Source organism: Mus caroli, unplaced genomic scaffold (assembly GCF_978045245.1).
Source record: "Mus caroli unplaced genomic scaffold, Mus_caroli_1 scaffold_4, whole genome shotgun sequence".
Taxonomy (NCBI): domain Eukaryota; kingdom Metazoa; phylum Chordata; class Mammalia; order Rodentia; family Muridae; genus Mus; species Mus caroli.
The window spans coordinates 111744295-111761058 of NW_028227259.1; the positions used below are offsets into that span (position 1 = coordinate 111744295).

General features: G+C 41.2%; 2 protein-coding genes across 4 annotated transcripts in view; both read left to right on the forward strand.

The window, feature by feature from the left end:
- The window catches only part of Brdt (bromodomain testis associated), a 57767-nt gene extending 55329 nt beyond the window's left edge, over window positions 1-2438 (forward strand). For 2 of the 3 annotated variants that reach the window (XM_085836979.1, XM_021162657.3), the window contains exon 19: window positions 1097-2438. In XM_085836979.1, the coding sequence (XP_085693105.1) occupies window positions 1097-1165 (69 nt within the window). In that variant the 3' untranslated portion in view covers window positions 1166-2438. The remainder of the gene's footprint in view (window positions 1-1096) is intronic. The other variant, XM_085836980.1, reaches the window with a different exon arrangement.
- The window catches only part of Ephx4 (epoxide hydrolase 4), a 44943-nt gene continuing 29859 nt past the window's right edge, over window positions 1681-16764 (forward strand). The window contains exon 1 of the mRNA XM_085836981.1: window positions 1681-1789. The gene's annotated coding sequence lies outside the window, so the exon portion shown is untranslated. The remainder of the gene's footprint in view (window positions 1790-16764) is intronic.

The following is a 16764-nucleotide window of genomic DNA, read 5'->3' on the forward strand; positions in this document are numbered from 1 at the left end:
TCTCAATGAATTCCAGCGTTACATGACAGAAGAAGCCTAAGAATATAGTAGCCATGCATCTGCTGATTGACTTAGTGCTTTCTCACTGTAGCCTATTTCTAAGATCGCTAATATGTAAATGAGCACTGTTCCTAGGACTGTGCTACAGTTTGAGCATACTTACATGGAGCACGTTCATAAAGAGCACACTTGGGTAGAATTTATCACACAGTTAGTGCCAGGATCAATGAAAGCCCATAGCTCTTACATTTACCTGTTATAATTCTCTCACACAAGGATTATATTGCTTAAGATTAAACTTTTAAAAATATTTACTTATGTGTGTTCCCATGTGTGTGATTCATGTGAGTGCATATGTGTTCACATGAGTGTCTCTGTGTGTGTGTGTTTGTGTGTGCCTCTATGTACATGAGTGTGTTAGTGCCCACAGAGTCCAGATTAGTCAATCTGCCTGGTTAGAATTTCAGGCACTTGTGACCATCTGACATGGTGCTAAGAATTGAACTCAGGTCTTTTGTCTGGACAGTGTACTCCCTTAACCACTGAGCAATCATTCCAACCTGGTTAAAGCAATTTACTGTGTCTAGTGCCTAGTACCTCCTAGATTACAGAAATAAACAAGATAGTGTACTCTCATCATCATCATCATTCTCTCTCTCTCTCCCTCTCCCTCTCCCTCTCCCTCTTTCTCTGTTTTTGGTTTGGTTTGGTTTGGTTTGGTTTGGTTTGGTTTTGGTTTTTCAAGCCAGGGTTTTTCTGTGTAGCCAGGCTGGCCATTAACTGGAAGATCGGCCTGCTCTGCCGTCCAAGGGCATTTGCCGTCTCCACCAGCTCCAGCTTGCAATCTTACTAACTCTCCCTAAGTACTTAGAGGCTCTTTTTAGTTGGAGAATTGAACTTCACATCTACTTTCTTGTGGCATTTTCTCACATGGTTAATATATTTAAAGGAACCACATATTTTAATTAAAAATTGTAGATGAGGTCATTAAGTTATTTATATTTTGTATGAAGCCTTTTCAAATGTATAACTATTTGTATAAAGCTGTAATAAAGTCATAGATCTTAAACTAATTAGAATATTTTCTTCTCTACAGATGGCGGGTACCATTGATATGACTCTTCAAAGCGACATTATGACAATGTTTGAAAATAACTTTGATTAAAACTCAGTTTGTAAATTAACCCTCAACTTTAAATGAAAGGTAAAAAATGTTTACAGTGCGTGTGGTTAAAGTGATTGCTTTAAACAGCAGAGTGTCAGTCACAAACTGTGTTCTGACTGCCAAATACTTTTCATTTACATTTTTAATAAATATGTTCTTTTAATGGCATAATTTATAAAATGTTTTATAATTTTGACCTCTGAAAGTGAATAGATTTTATTCATCCTAAAGAGGACTGTCAGTGATGTAATATAGTCCTGATCTAAGTAAGTCTAAAAGGGATCATCAGATTGAAAAAAAAATGAAGAATATATAAAAGTATATAAAACAGGTTTTGTTGAGTTTTTAACTTTTGTTTTTTTGTCTAAACCTGTTTGTTGGTTTGTTGGTTGGTTGGTTTGTGTCCTTGTTTGAGACAGGGTCTCATATACTCAGGCTGGCTTTGGTGAACTCAACATGTAGCCAAGGCTGGCCTTGATCTCCTGATTCTCCTGCCCTCAGCTCTCAAGTACTGGACTCCAGAAGTGTGTCTTCATGCCTGGCTGAGTTGTTAACTTTTCAAAGAGATATGTGTCTGCTGTCAGAATTGTAACAGAACTTCTAACAAGAATACTTGGTTTCCATGTGAGTCACAGTGTGTCAGATTCTCTGCTAGTTCCATGTTTAAATTTCATACTGCCTTTTGTTTTAAAATAATATTAGCTATGATTTGAAAGGTGTTAAATTTTAAACAAAGTAAATATTGTGTATACAAGCTTCTGTAGGAATGGGTCAGACATTTCTTAAAATGTGTAGGTGATAGCAATGAATATTTGCCTAACTAGGGGAAATTATAGCCTAGGAAACATTGATGTTTTGTCATTTTTCAAACTGCATGCATGTCTAAACCATATGGAATCTTTTTTAAAGTTTTAAACCTTTGAACATTTGAAATATAACCTGATTAAGGCAATGCTGTGATCTAAAGTACAAACTCAGTGTGTGTCCAGACAGGGCAGTGCACACCTGCTGTAATTCCAGTATTTGGGGGGCAGAGGCAGAGAAGGAGTCACTGCTGATAACTCAAGACCAGCCTGGTTCATATAGCAATCTTCAAATTCTGGTCATAGCCGGACCTCCTTGATTGAGAAGAACCAAGAAAGAGAGAGAGAAAGAGAGTAAGAAGATGGTATTGCTTTCAGGAAACATTGCTTTCAGGAAACAGCCAGAATTAAAGTGATAGATATTTTGTTGTACCTATTTTCTACTTTTTAATTAAAAACTTTATATGATATATTCTGATCACAGTTTTCCTGTCCCTACGCCTCCCAGATGCTCCCACCCACATAACTCCACCTCTTCTTCCTCTCTCATTGGAAAACAGGCAAACAGATTATAAATAAATAACAAAGAGAAAGCACAAGGAACATGCACACACAAAATGGTAAAAAATACAAAGCCATAATATACAAGCAAAGGACCAGGGAAAAAAGCCCAAGCAAAGCAATATCAGACAAAAAGCAGATAAAAACCCATTGAGGTCATTTTCCATTGTCCACCTGCTGCTGGGTCTTGGCCTCCCCTTACGTGTGGTTAATATGCCCGGCAAGACTTCCTTGGAGAAGACTAATTTTTCCTTTGCAAGCAGATGTCATTTTCCTGTGTCCACTTAACCCTCTCAGCACTGGGACCCCATCAGGCTTGAACCTGTGCAGACTATGTGTGCTGGCACAATCTGTGAGTTCATACATGTCAGTCCTGTTGTAACCAGAGGACACTGTTTCCTGTAGTCATCCATCGCCTCTGGCCCTTACAGTCTTGCTGCCTCCTCTTCCACAGAGCATCCTAAACCCTGAGGGGAGGGCTTTGGTGACGACAGACCACTTAGAACTGAGTGTTCCAAAGCCTCTCACTGTCTGCACATTGTCCAGTTGTGGGTTTCTGTGGTCGTTTCTGTCTACTGCAGGAAGGAGCTTTTCATGAGATGGCTGAGAGAAACACTGATCTATGTGTATAGCAGAATATCATTAGGAATCATTTTATTGCCATGTTCCCTTAGCAAAACAATAATGTGGTTTTCTCCTATGCCCATGGGCCACCCAAGCAGTGTCAGCATGGGTTTCATTTCATAGAGTGGGACTTAATTCTAATTAGCGGATGATTGCTTACAACATATGTTGTTTTTATTGCACCAGAATATCAGCCATGCAGGGATGATGGCATCTTCAATGACTAGTCTCGTGGTGGGGCTGGTGATTGTCTTTCTCCTCTGGAAGCAGGCAGGTGTCTTCCAGTACCATGGACACCGGTCAGTAGGGACAGAGGCTCTAGGTAGGCACCAGTTTGACTTTCCTGTATTCAGTGAGATATCTAAGTGTTGTCTTTTGCAATGGGGCCTTACCATCAGTTTGTGGAGAGCAGCCAATATCCTTGGCAATAGCCTGAATTGTTTGGAAGGTTCATGGACCCTTTGGCCAACTGTCAATGAGATATAATCCATTCCTGACACTGGAGGTTTCGCCTGGCACTGAGAGATGTCTAATTGAGGCACCATCTCCCACATTACACATTAGCTCTCTTTCGTATATGTATTTATTTAATAATGGACAGTAAGTAGTAGGTTGCTATATGACCCTCAGATGGCCCTTAGTTGCCTCTCCCCATTCCCCTCTTTTAGGGCTTTCCACTCACTCTCCCTGTTTAATGTTCCCACTCCTGTCTCCCCTATGTGTGAAGTTTTTACTTCGCCAGATGATGGGCTGAGATGAGAGCCCTTCCCAAGCTGTGCAAATGCATGGCTCTGTCCTAACTATCCCTAGGCCTAGGCCTGGAAGCTTCTAGCCTCCTTACAATCTAATTTTCCAAGTTGACTAATTAAATACAGCTTCTCTTGGCTTCTCACTGAATTGCTCTACTTGACCTCATACTTACTTCGGCAGTCAGTTCTAATCTTCTGGCTCCTTCTCATTCTCTACCGTATTCTGCCTTCACCTGTGTCTAGCTTGTTCTCTGTGCAATCTCTTTCTCTCTCTAATCTCTTTCTCTAATCTCTCTCTCTCTCTCTCTCTCTGTTCTTACAGTTTCTCTCTGTTCATGTGCTGTTCTTGTGTGAGCTGGGCATATCCTCTCTGACTCATTCTGTCAAATTTTTCTCTGATTTGTCACTTTATCTGTCCTTCAATTAGACTTCACTTTCAAACTTGGCTGCTTCCTTCTACAAACTAGCCTTACACCTTCATTGTTAGGGAATGAAAGTGTGTACTAAGGGTGTGTCTGTATTCCAGCCAGATCACACTGTCACCCCGGGTGTGCCTGCATTCTGGCCAGATCACACAGACCTAGAAGATCATTGGATGCGATCCCTTGCCAGAGCAGCCAGGTTCCTGGATTAAAATTCCTCTATACTACCCCGTGTCTCTCAATAACTATATATTCTATTTCCCTTTCCCCCTGGTACCTTACTCAGTATCTAACATCTGTGATTATCTAGATTGTAGCATGCCTATCTAAGGCTTCAAAGCTAATATCTACGTGCAAAAGAATTCATATAGAATTTGTCTTTTGGGGTCTGTGTTCCCTCCATCAGGATGATTTCATTTTTAGCTCTATCCATTTACCTGTTAATTTAATAATTTTGTTTAATGGCTGAAATTTAATATCCCACTGTGTAAATGGAAATTTTTGAAATCATCCTTTGTCCCATTGATGAACATCTATGTTGTTTCCAATTTGGCTTTCATGAGTGAGAGCAGCAATGAAGATGAATGAGCAAGTATCTCTGTAATAAGATGCGGAGTCTTTGGGTGTGTGCCCAAGAGTGGGATAGCTGGATCTTGGGAGTAGATCTATTTCTAGCTTCTAGACAAACTGCCACACTGATTTCTATAATGGTTGTACAAGTCTGCACTCCCACCAGCAATGCATAAATGTTCCCCTTCCCCCACGTGTTCACCAGCAAGAGCTCTCATTTGCTTTATTGAACTTGGCTATTATGACTGGGGTAAGATAAAATCTCAAATTAGTTTTGATTTGCATTCCCCTGTTGAAAAGGGATGTTGAATATTTTTGAAAAGCATTTCTCAGCCATTTGTATTTCATCTTTTGGGAACTCTCTACTTAGTTATATACCCCATTTTTAATTGGGTTGTTTTCTTGATATCCAGTTGTTTCAGTTCTTTATATGCTTTTGATATTAGCCATCTACTAGATGGGTAGTAGTTGATAAAAATCTTTTCTTTTCTGTGGGCTGCCCCTTTGTCCCAATGCTGGTGTCTGTTACCATACAGAAGCATCTTGGTTTCATGAGGTCCCATGTTAGTTGCCGTTTTCCTGTGCTAATGAGTTCAAGCCTATTCCCACTTTCTTTAATCGGATTCAGTGTATCTGGCCTTTTGTTGGGGTCCTTGATCCATTTGGAGTTGAGTTTTGTGCAGGATGATAAGTATGGATCTATTTGGATTCTTCTACATGCAGCCATCTAGTTGGCTAGGGGTTTATCAATCTTAATGATTTTTTAAAAGATTTATTTATTTATTATATGTAAGTACACTGTAGCTGTCTTCAGACACACCAGAAGAAGGCATCAGATCTCATTACAGATGGTTGTGAGCCGCCATGTGGTTACTGGGAATTGAACTCAGGACCTCTGGAAGAGAAATCAGTACTCTTTTTTTTTTTTTTTTGGTTTTTTTTTTTTTTTTTTTTTTTTTTTTTTTTTGGTTTTTCGAGACAGGGTTTCTCTGTATAGCCCGGCTGTCCTGGAACTCACTTTGTAGACCAGGCTGGCCTCAAACTCAGAAATCTGCCTGCCTCTGCCTCCCGAGTGCTGGGATTAAAGGCATCCGCCACCACGCCCGGCTGAGAAATCAGTACTCTTAACCTCTGAGCCGTCTCTCCAGCCCTCTTAATGATTTTTTCTCAAGTCATAGTTTCATTGGAACTGTATTTTTTGTTTGTTTCTATCTCATTGATTTCAGCCCTGAGTTTGTTTCTTGCTGTCCACTCTTTGTGGGGTGTTATTTCTTTTTGTTATTCTAGAGTTTTCAGGTTGTTGCTAAGTTACAAATATGAGTAAAATCTCTCCAAATTTTTCACGTAGGCACTTAGTGCCACAAGCTTACCTCTTATAACCATCTTCATTGTGTCTCACAGGTGTGTGTATGTTGTGTGTTCATTTTCACTCAATTCTGAACAGTTTTTAATTTCTTTCTTGTGATTCATTTTTCACTCTGTAGGAAGTTGTTCTGTTTCCATGAGTTTCTCATAAACTTTCTATTGTTTCTGTTGTTGATGATATCCAGCTTTAACCCATGGGGGGCAGATAGGATGCAGGGGGCTTATTTCAGTTTTCTTGTATCTGTTGAGATTTGCTTTGCATCTCAGCATGTGGTCAACTTTGGAGAAAGTTTCATGAGGTATAGAGAAGGTATATGCATTTATGTTTAATGAATTGTTCTGTAAGTATCTATTATATCACTGGTTTGTAACATTGTCAGCTCCAGTATTTCTCTGTTTAGTTTTTGTCTGGATGACCTATCTATTGGCGAGAGTTGGGTACTGAGGGCTCCCACCACCAATGTGTGAGGTTCAGTATGTGATTTTAGCTGTTTTAGCATTTCTTTTATGAACTTGGGTGCACTTGTGCTTGGTGCATGGATATTTAGAGTTGCAGTGTCCTCTGGGTGGATTTTTTCCTTTGATGAGTATTTCGTGTCCTTCCACGGCTCTTCTGACTTGTTTTGGTTTGAAGTCTATTTTGTCAGATATTAAAATGGCTACAATCTCTTCCTTTTGGGGTCTATTTGCTTGGAATATCTTTTTCCATCCTTTTACCTTGAGGTGATGTCTATACTGATAAAAAGGTGTGTTTCTTGGGTGCAGTACAAAGATGGATCCTGTTTTCTAATCCAGTATGTTAGTTTGTGTCTTTTTATTGGAGGATTTGAAACTCTTCTTGAGAATGAACAACAAGCAGTTTTTATTGGTAGTTCTTCTGTTGTTAGAGTCCCATCCACCCTTGTGACTCAGTGTTCTGGTATTATTTATTCCTTCTGTTTCTTGGATGTGATCAGCCTTTTCAGGCTGAAGTCCCTTCTGTAGAGCTGGATTAGTAGGTAGATTCTGCTTAAATTTGGTTTTATTGTGGAATATTTTTCTTTCTCCATCTGTTGTGACTGACAGTTTTGCTGGGTATAGAGTTCTGTAGATATATAGATAGAAAGTTTAGTCTGGATTGGCATCTCTCATCTCCTAGAATTTGTAGAACATCTATCTAGGCCATTCTGGCTTTCAGAGTCTCCACTGAGAATACTTTTAATGTTCTCATTTTGTTCCCTATGTTTAGTGTTTTGACCATTGTGGAGATTTTTGTTTCTGGTGTATTGGATGTTCTGTATGCTTCTTGTACTTTGGTAAGTACCCCCTTTAGGTTGGGAAGCTTTTCTTTTATGATTTTATTGAAAATATTTTCTGTGCCTTTGGCCTAGGTTTATTCTCCTTTCTGTTATGCATAGATTTAATCTTTTCATAGTGTCTCCGATTTCCTGTATGTATTGTGCCTGAATGTTTTTAGATTTAACACTTTTTTTTTAACTGAATTATCTGTTTCTTTTACCTTGTCTTCAACACCTGAGATTTTCTCATCCATGTCTTGTGCTCTGTTGGAGAGGCTTTCTCTGATGTTTTTGTCTGACATCCTACATTTTTTTTTCATTTCTAGTTTTATCTCAATTGGGTTGTCTTTATGATTCTGTTTCACCTCCAGGCCTTGAACCATTCTCATTATTTCCTTCCACTGTTCATTTGTGTTTTCAGAGGCCTCATTAGGGACTTGTCTTATCCGTTTTAGGGTCCTTAACTGTATTTGTATTTGCTATTTTGAAATCCTTATCTTGTAGCTATATTGCCTTTCTTATGGCTTACTATAGTAGGGTAGGGTTCCTGGGTTCAGGTGGAGGCATATTGCCTAGGGTAGTAATCATTGTGTTTTTTGCACTGGTGTGTAGGCATTGGGGCGTAACATGATTGAGGTGCCAGTAGATGCTGATTTCTGGTCTGGTCTGGTCTTTGTTGAATGAGACCTTGGCGTCTATTACCTTCTCTGGATCATAGGAAAGTGCGGCTGTGGGTTGCCTAGGGAGTGCTTCTTAGGTTAGTGGGTGGCAGAGAGGAATAGAGGTAAGCTGGGAGAACAGGCTGAGAGCAGCTTCAAAAAGACCTGAGGGGAGTTTCTCCACACCTAGAGGTAGAAATAAAAGGATAATTTTCCAACTAAGCTCAGCTTTAAGACAATAGCACTAGATGCAGACATTTAGGGGAGGGGAGGGGAGGGGACGATGATAAAGAGGGAGAAGCAAAGTTCATGGTGCATGAATGGGGGGTGAGGGGAGTGTGGGGAGAGGGGAGTGTGGGGTGAGGGGAGTGTGGGGTGAGGGGAGTGTGGGGAGAGGGGAGAGTGAGGAGAGGGGAGTGTGGGGTGAGGGGACAGTGGGGAGAGGAAAGGTCTCCCAGGATTTACCTTTAGTTCAGAAATGACCTCTCAAAGTTTATTTCCTGTTCCCTAACACTTTTAAAAAATATTGATAGCCCCTAAAACATTTATTTAAAAAAAAATAGAAACATCATCATTTCTTTAAAACTCTTTGTAAAAGTATAGCTAAAGCAGGCTCTCTATCTGTGGTCTCTGGTCCTGTTCCCTCCTGCCTCTTGTTCAACATGCAACAAGAGGGAGCCAACTCCCCAGATCCACAACCTCCCCATTTTTAGCACTTGACAGTTGAATTATCATAGTCATCATACATAAAACCAGACAGAGTAACAAGTGTCTCTTTTTGCCCATGTATTTCCTCCTCTCTTTCAGTTTTCTATCTTAGCATTCTTTCTTTCTTTAAAAACCCTCCCATTGGTGTCAGATAAGGCCGTCCTCCACTGCATATGTATCTGGAGCCATAGATCTCTCCATATATACACTTTGGTTGGTGTTTTAGTCCTTGGGAGCTCTGGGTGGTCCACTTAGTTAATATTGTTTTTCTATGGGGTTGCAATTCCCTTCAGCTCCTTCGGTTCTTCCCCTAGCTCTTCCACTGGAGAGAGGAGGGGTAACTGGGAAGGGGGATATCATTTGAAATGTAAACAAATAAAGTAAGTAATAATTTTTTTTTTAAAAAAGGAAAAACTTGTACTTAGCCAGTCATCCTGGTAGGAACTTTTGACTTCTTGAGCATCCTAGAAATGCAATGTGTTATCAGTTGTGCCACAGAGCCCATCTACATCATGAAAGGATGTTAACATATACGTGGCTTTTCCCTGAGAACTTCCGTCCGTATGATTAAAGAGCAAAGTGAAACACAATGCATCCCTAGTTCATACCCTCTGCGCCTTACCCCACTATACATCAAAATGGACTATATTTTTAGAAGGCCTTATTTGATTGGTTATTTTAAGATATTTTTGCTTATTGTACGCTTGCGATAGGTTATTGTAAGTATTCCCTAGCCTACTTCTCAACACTATTGGTTGTATCATTTGACTAAATTCAAACCTTCTGAACTCTGTTTGCTTTACACCCACAACACTGAATATGAAAAGAAAATTGCAACACTATGATTGCTGTCTCTTTACATTTCTGACTTTACACTCAGTTGAGGATCATGTGGCCACAGGTCTGAGTTTTCATGATTTGTTCATTGCCCCTGGACAGTCAGCTGTAGTTCATTCACACCTCTGCTCCTTTCAGGAAGCCACACAGCACCCACGGCCACAATAACTGTGCCACTTACTTCTCCTTGCTGTTGCACTGAGATAGCCAGAGTCACCTTGGGAGAACTTCAGGGAGAGGACCACATCTGTGGGGGAGGACCACAGCTGCAGGGGCAGCATCACAGCTGAGGGAGGGGCATCACAGCTGCAGTGTGGCTGTGTGCCCTGCTGCTCCTTTCTCCTCCATTGCTAGAGTCCCTCCTGGAGCTAATTACCAGCATATAAGTGGGCTTTTCTGAAGATGAAGGGGGAAAATTACCATTTCCTTCTTTATTTACCATTCTTTCTTTACCATTTCTTGGCTTCTTACATTTTTGGCCCCTTTAAAAACTTTTTTCTTTATAGCAATTTTTAAAAAAGTTATTAAGGGGCTGGTGAGATGGCTCAGTGGATAAGAGCACCCGACTGCTCTTCCAAAGGTCCGAAGTTCAAATCCCAGCAACCACATGGTGGCTCACATCCACCTGTAATGAGATCTGATGCCCTTTTCTGGTGTGTCTGAAGACAGCTACAGTGTACTTACATATAATAAATAAATAAATGTTTTTAAAAAAAGTTATTAAGACAGGTCTGGAATTGTAGCTTAGCAGTGAAGTGCCTAACACGTACAAATCCTAGAGTGTATAAAGACAAAACCCTCCCCTTAAAGCTTAAAATTCTGAAATTTTTAGTGCAATCACTATAGGAAAGATAGATTATTATCTATCTGTAATTCTCTGTTTTATTACAGATACATTTACAGTTTGTGTTACATTTTGCTGTATCACATTAGTTTGTGTATAATGTAGAAATAAGTAGTTAAAATTTGCTAAGTCTGAAATCATAAAAAGTTTATACATGAACAGAGTCACCTCAGGAGATCTCTCTCTCTCTCCGTCTGTCTGTCTGTCTGTCTGTCTCTCTCTCTCTCTCTCTCTCTCTCTATATATATATATATATATAATATGTGTGAATACATATATGCATATATATGTATATATCCAAGTATAAAGTCTATTCCCGTTTAATAAAAATATTTTAGAAATGATTAAAATATAAAATGTATAGAAAGTTTATCTCCTTGTATCCAATTACAGTAAGAACAAAGTTTATGTACTCAACAATGAGATTGTAAACCTCATTCAAATATGGAAACATGGGGATCTGTTTGACTGTATTTTACAAAAATACGGTGATTTTGCTGTCTTCCTGCATCATGACTGTCCACGTAAAACACAGCTTTTGCCTCAGGTATAAGAGATGGTTTGTTCTGGAGCCCATTGTGAGTCTCCATGACCAGAAAACTTGCCCAAATGTTATGTTCCCAACATGGAAACAGTATCTGAAGTGTTCATAGTAATAAGGTCATAAATCAAAGAATCTTTAAAATACACTGGTGAGAACATCAGATGGGTCCAGCAAAGCAGGGAAGTGTCTGCTGGCCTTAGATGCTATGTGCTAACAGGCTCTGGACTGATGGAACCTCTACCTGCCAAGAAGGATGTCACCTGATAGTCACAGGTAGACCAAACACAAAGTCGGCCATTAAGGAGTTCCTGATCCTCCTGCCTCTGCCTCCCAGGTGCTGAGGAGTTCACCAGGCACTCACCACCACACCTGGCCTCATGTATTTTTGTACACTTAAATTCCAGATGTGCTTTTATGTAGAATTCCATGCCTACGAATCCATTCTGCCTATGCTGTGAGGTGGGCGGGCATTTGCATTCCTCTCTTCCAAATCACTTGTCCTTGATGAGACAACAACTCTTTTACTAGACTTCTGTGTTGAGTGACTATTGTTACCTAAGACTTATGGTGGTCACTTTATCTGGTATGTAGTAGTCAGATGAATGGAGAGTGTTATGATTTTAAATCAGAGTAGATTAGAATTAAATTTAGAGACCTACCAACTTAATTTTCAGTCTTAAAAGTACGCCCTGGCTTGCAACTCTCCCCTGTCTCCTTGAGGATTTTGTGTTAAGAGAAGCAAAGGAGTTCTCACTAGTCTTCCACTGCAAAATCAGCTGCGCAGAGAAACAGCAAGTGAGATACTAGAGAAACCTAGGTTCCCTCTTGGGGTTCTTAGAACAGATTCATCCTGAAGCACAAAGACAGTTTATTAGAGTTCACAACAAAACCTCGGGGCAGGTGAGCTCTCAACCTGCCTCCTATTTATATATGTCTCAGGTTTATATCAAAGGGCCAGAGAAGAGGAGAGATGCATGGGCACGGAGATGAGCACAAGCTGGAGAGAGGAGGGGAAAGTAGTAAGGAAGCCTAAAGCCAAATGTAGGCACTGGCAGCATCCAAAAGAACAAGAAAAGTAAGCGGGTGTGGTGGTGGCGCACGCCTTTAATCCCAGCACTTGGGAGGCAGAGGCAGGACGATTTCTGAGTTCCAGGACAGCCTGGTCTACAGAGTGAGTTCCAGGACAGCCAGGGCTACACAGAGAAACCCTGCCTTGGAAAACCAAAAAAAAAAAAAAAAAACCAAAAAAAACAAAAACAAAAAAAAAACAAAAACAAAAACAAAAAACAAAACAGAAAAAGAACAGGAAGTAGTTCTGACCTCATTGCTACTGGTGAGGGGTTGAGAATTCTGGGGAGGAGAGTATATTCTTGTTTTAAGGTAAACCTGCCTTCTCAGTAATGGTCCCTTAGCCAAGTCCCAGGCAGGCCACACTGGAGGAGGCCAGGGCCTACCTCCTAGATAACTTCTCATAAAATCAGGTGCTTAGAGTCCAGGTCTTCCAGAGGCTGAAGGTCCTGGCTTGACCAGAGGCTGAAGCATGGTCACCACTGATTAAGATCCAGAATTTTCCACCACTGCAGATGAATGACAACTTGAAAAACAAACAAACAAAACTATAAAGAGTGAAAATTAGAAGGCATAACATGTTCCCCTTCTCCCACCCCATCCCTTACCCCGTTACCCCAACCCCTCCCCTCCCATCCCCCTCCCACCCCCAGTACATCAGCAGAACATTGATGTGTAAAATGTTTAAAAGAATAAGACCTTTTTGGCAGGAAATGGACAGTTTGGGGTGAAGGGAAGGAAACTTCCAGAAAATAGATTTTTAGAACTCTATATAATAATCTTTTTGGCAAAACAACTAAAACCATTTCCTTAAACTTTCTACCAATTACTCTAACTTTCTGAAAGTATTTTAATCAAATCAGGAATTCTATAAAGTCATTAGTTCATCTAAACAGCATTATTTCATGGAAGTTCATCCTCATGTTGATCTGCAGGAAATTTGCCCAGTAGGGTGGGCTGATGCCCAGGAATCAATCATAGAGACTAAAGGCAGACAGGGTCTTTCCTTACCCAGTCACACTATGTCAGAAAAATGAGGAACACAGCAATGACCAACATGAGAAGGCACAGCAGCAGCAAGAAGCAGTCCTGGGACCAAGCCCCTGGAGTTGTGACTCTCCGGGGTTCACCCACCGCAGCCGTGAGAAGACAGTGGGCCGGTGGGCTGTCGCAGGAAGCTCACTTGCCCACTGCAGCTCCTCCTGCATGGTGTCTGCCAGGGGAGGGTGGAAGAAAGAAAGATGGTTTATTGGAGCACAGCTTCATGCACTATTTATTCTATGGTTGCTTTTGTGTTTAAGGATGAAATTGGCTCAGTAGGTGTCTTAGTTAGGGTTCATTGCTGTGAAGAGAGGCTAGGACCAAGGCAACTCTTCCAAAGGACAACATGTAATTCTGGCTGGCTTACCATTTCAGAGGGAAACTACACAGGGTGGGAAGCATGGCAGCATGCAGACAGACATGGAGCTGGAAGAGCTGAGAGTTCTACATCTGGATCTACAGGCAGCAGAAGGAGACTGTGTGCCACTCATCCCACAGGGACATACTTCCTCCAATAATACTTCCTAATAGTGCCACTCCCTATGGGTCAAGCATTCAAACACACGAGTGGGGGCGGGGCACTCTTATTCAACCTACAACTATATCCACAGTAGGAAAAGCTGCTTGCTGCCTAGCCTGACTGCCTGAGTTTGATCCCCAGGATCAAGATTGTGGGAGGAGAAAACCTACTACCTCAGGTTGTTGTCTGACATCCTCACATTGCCCACATACATACTATGTAATTTTTAAAAAACCAAAATGTTTACTACCGTACCTCTTACTGTGTTAGAATGTGTTAGAAAATTCGCCAACCACTGATCTAAAGGACAAAATTAAAAGACCTAACACACATTTAATGAAACCAAGAATAACAAAAGTATTTTTTGAGCAAACAGCAAATTTAATTTTCTTAAAATTGAGGAAAATAAGTTCTTGTAGACATCTATATGCATGGGCATGATGTGGTTTTTGCTTTTGCTTTGCTTTGTGCATGCAGGTATGTGTGTAGATGTGGTATGGGTGGGTGTGATGTGTGTTTGTGGGGGGGGGGAATGTGTGTGTGTGTATATGTTTGATTGGTTGGGGTGTGTGGGTGTTTTGAGATGTTGTGGGGTGTGTATGTGTGATGTGTGTTTGGGGTGTGTGTGTGGTGTGTGATGTTGTGATATGTGATGTATGTGTGTGTGTGTAAGTGGGTATGGGGTGTGTGTGTATGTGTGATGTGTGTGTCTGTGTCTGGGGGTTAGAGATGTGTGTTGTGCATCCTCTCTTGTCCCTCTTGAGTCAACCTGTTGGTCCCATCTCAAGCTCAGAGTGCTGGGATTGGAGGTGTGAGCCACCATGCCTGGTTGAATCTTTTTATTTTAACATTTCAATATTGTTAGAACATTCCAAAACTGTGAGCAATAAAAACACATCTAAGACATTGTATTTCCACTGGCCATTACAATACCATAAACAAAATTTTGTAACCAAGCAAGGAAAATAGCTTTTTAAGAGAGAGTATTTTAATTTCACCAAATAGAAATGAGTTATTGGCAACAATAACTCTAGAACAGAGGAATTCACACTTTAAAGTTTTTGGGGGAAAAAAACAAAAGCCTGTTAGCTCGAAATGTGGAGGGTTTTGAGAGGTGTCGTTTTCCCAGCACCAAAGCCTGTGCTGCTCTAGTACTTTTTCTCATTGTTAACCTGAGTACAGCTCTCCCTTCAGACAGTGTCCTTAGGGTGTGTACTGGCTAGTTTTGTGTCAACTTGACACAGCTGGAGTTATCACAGAGAAAGGAGCTTCAGTTGAGGAAATGCCTCCATGAGATCCAACTGTAAGGCATTTTCTCAATTAGTGATCAAGGGGGAAAGGCCCCTTGTGGGTGGGGCCATCCCTGGGCTGGTAGTCTTGGTTTTATAAGAGAGCAGGCTGAGCAAGCCAGGGGAAGTAAGCCAGTAAAGAACATCCCTCCATGGCCTCTGCATCAGCTCCTGCTCCCTGACCTGCTTGAGTTCCAGTCCTGACTTCTTTCTGTGATGAACAGCAGTGTGGAAATGTGAGCGGAATAAATCCTTTCCTCCCCAACTTGCTTCTTGGTCATGATGTTTGTGCAGGAATAGAAACCCTGACTAAGACAGGGTGCATCAGTAGGGCGTGCTAGTGATGGCTTCTGCCACCTCTGATTGACAGCGGTTTCTTTCTGCCCTGTTCTGAACTGTTTGCCACAGGACAGTGTGCACTGATGAGGGCCTACGTTTATGAGATTTTAGATTTTGCATTAGGGAAGGAAAATCTGTGTACAGTTCACAGCTTTCTTCTAGTTTTTTCCACACTGTAAATCATAGTTCTCTGCGTAGATAGTAAGGATGACAGGTCTCTGCTGAGAAATGAAAAATGGAAGCATGTGTCAGGTTGGGAGTGTGAATGCAGTAATAGCATCCAAATGACAGCGGAATGCAGGCCCCACTCTATGATGGGATCTCCTACTCTGGAGATGCACACCACAGTGCCCACTCTCTCTAGTTACTCCACCTGGACCTTTTGGTCTCTTTTGTGGATGTACCACAAAAAAAAAAAAATCAAATGGAATTTTTTGGTTTTGTCTTTTAGCAAAATGAACATGGATTTTTAATTTTTAAATTTTTTTCCTCCCCCCTCCCTTCCCTTCTTCCTCTTGCTCCAGCCCTGCTTACTCTGGCCCTGCTCACTCTGGCCCCACTCGCTCCAGCCCATAGGTATTTTATTTGTTTCTCATTACGGATGGTTGTGAGCCACCATGTGGTTGCTGGGATTTGAACTCATGACCTCCAGAAGAACAGTCAGTGCTCTTAACTGCTGATCCATCTCCCTAGCCCTTTAATTTTTTTTTTTTAAGCATGATGGAATATCCCTTTAATCCCAGCACTCAGAAGGCAGAGGCAGGCAGATCTCTTAAGTTCAAAGCAGGTGGATTCCTATCTGGGCTGATCTACAACTTGAGTTCCCAAACAGCCAGGGCCACACAAAGAAACCCTATCTCAAAACCAAACAACAACAATAATACTAAAGTAAGAAAGAAAAAAAGTGGGAGAGAGCTCTGGAGAGTGTCATAGTTGCATTTCAGTTGCTGTAGTAATAGAAGAGTTCATTGGGAGCTTACAGAGACAGACAGGCATGGGGCTGGAGCAGTAGAGCTTATATATTGATCCACAAGTAGGAGGCAGAGAGACCTAACTAGGCATAATGTGAGATTTTGAAACCTCAAATCCCACCCGCAGTGACACACCTCCTCCAACGAGGCCATACCTCATAATCCTTCCCAAGCAATTCCAAGTGAGAACAAAGTATTCAAACATAAGAGCATGGAGGCTGTGCTCATTCAAACCACTATACCCCTCGTGGAAAGGTTTTTAATTGCCAGGCTTGAAAGAGGCCTCTTTTACTCACAGTCTACTAACCACAACCCAATCTCTTGGCTACACCCGACTGGAAGCCTGGAGAATAGAGAACAATACACAGGCTTTGCTAATTCTGGGCCAGGCGCAGGCTGCAGAAGATT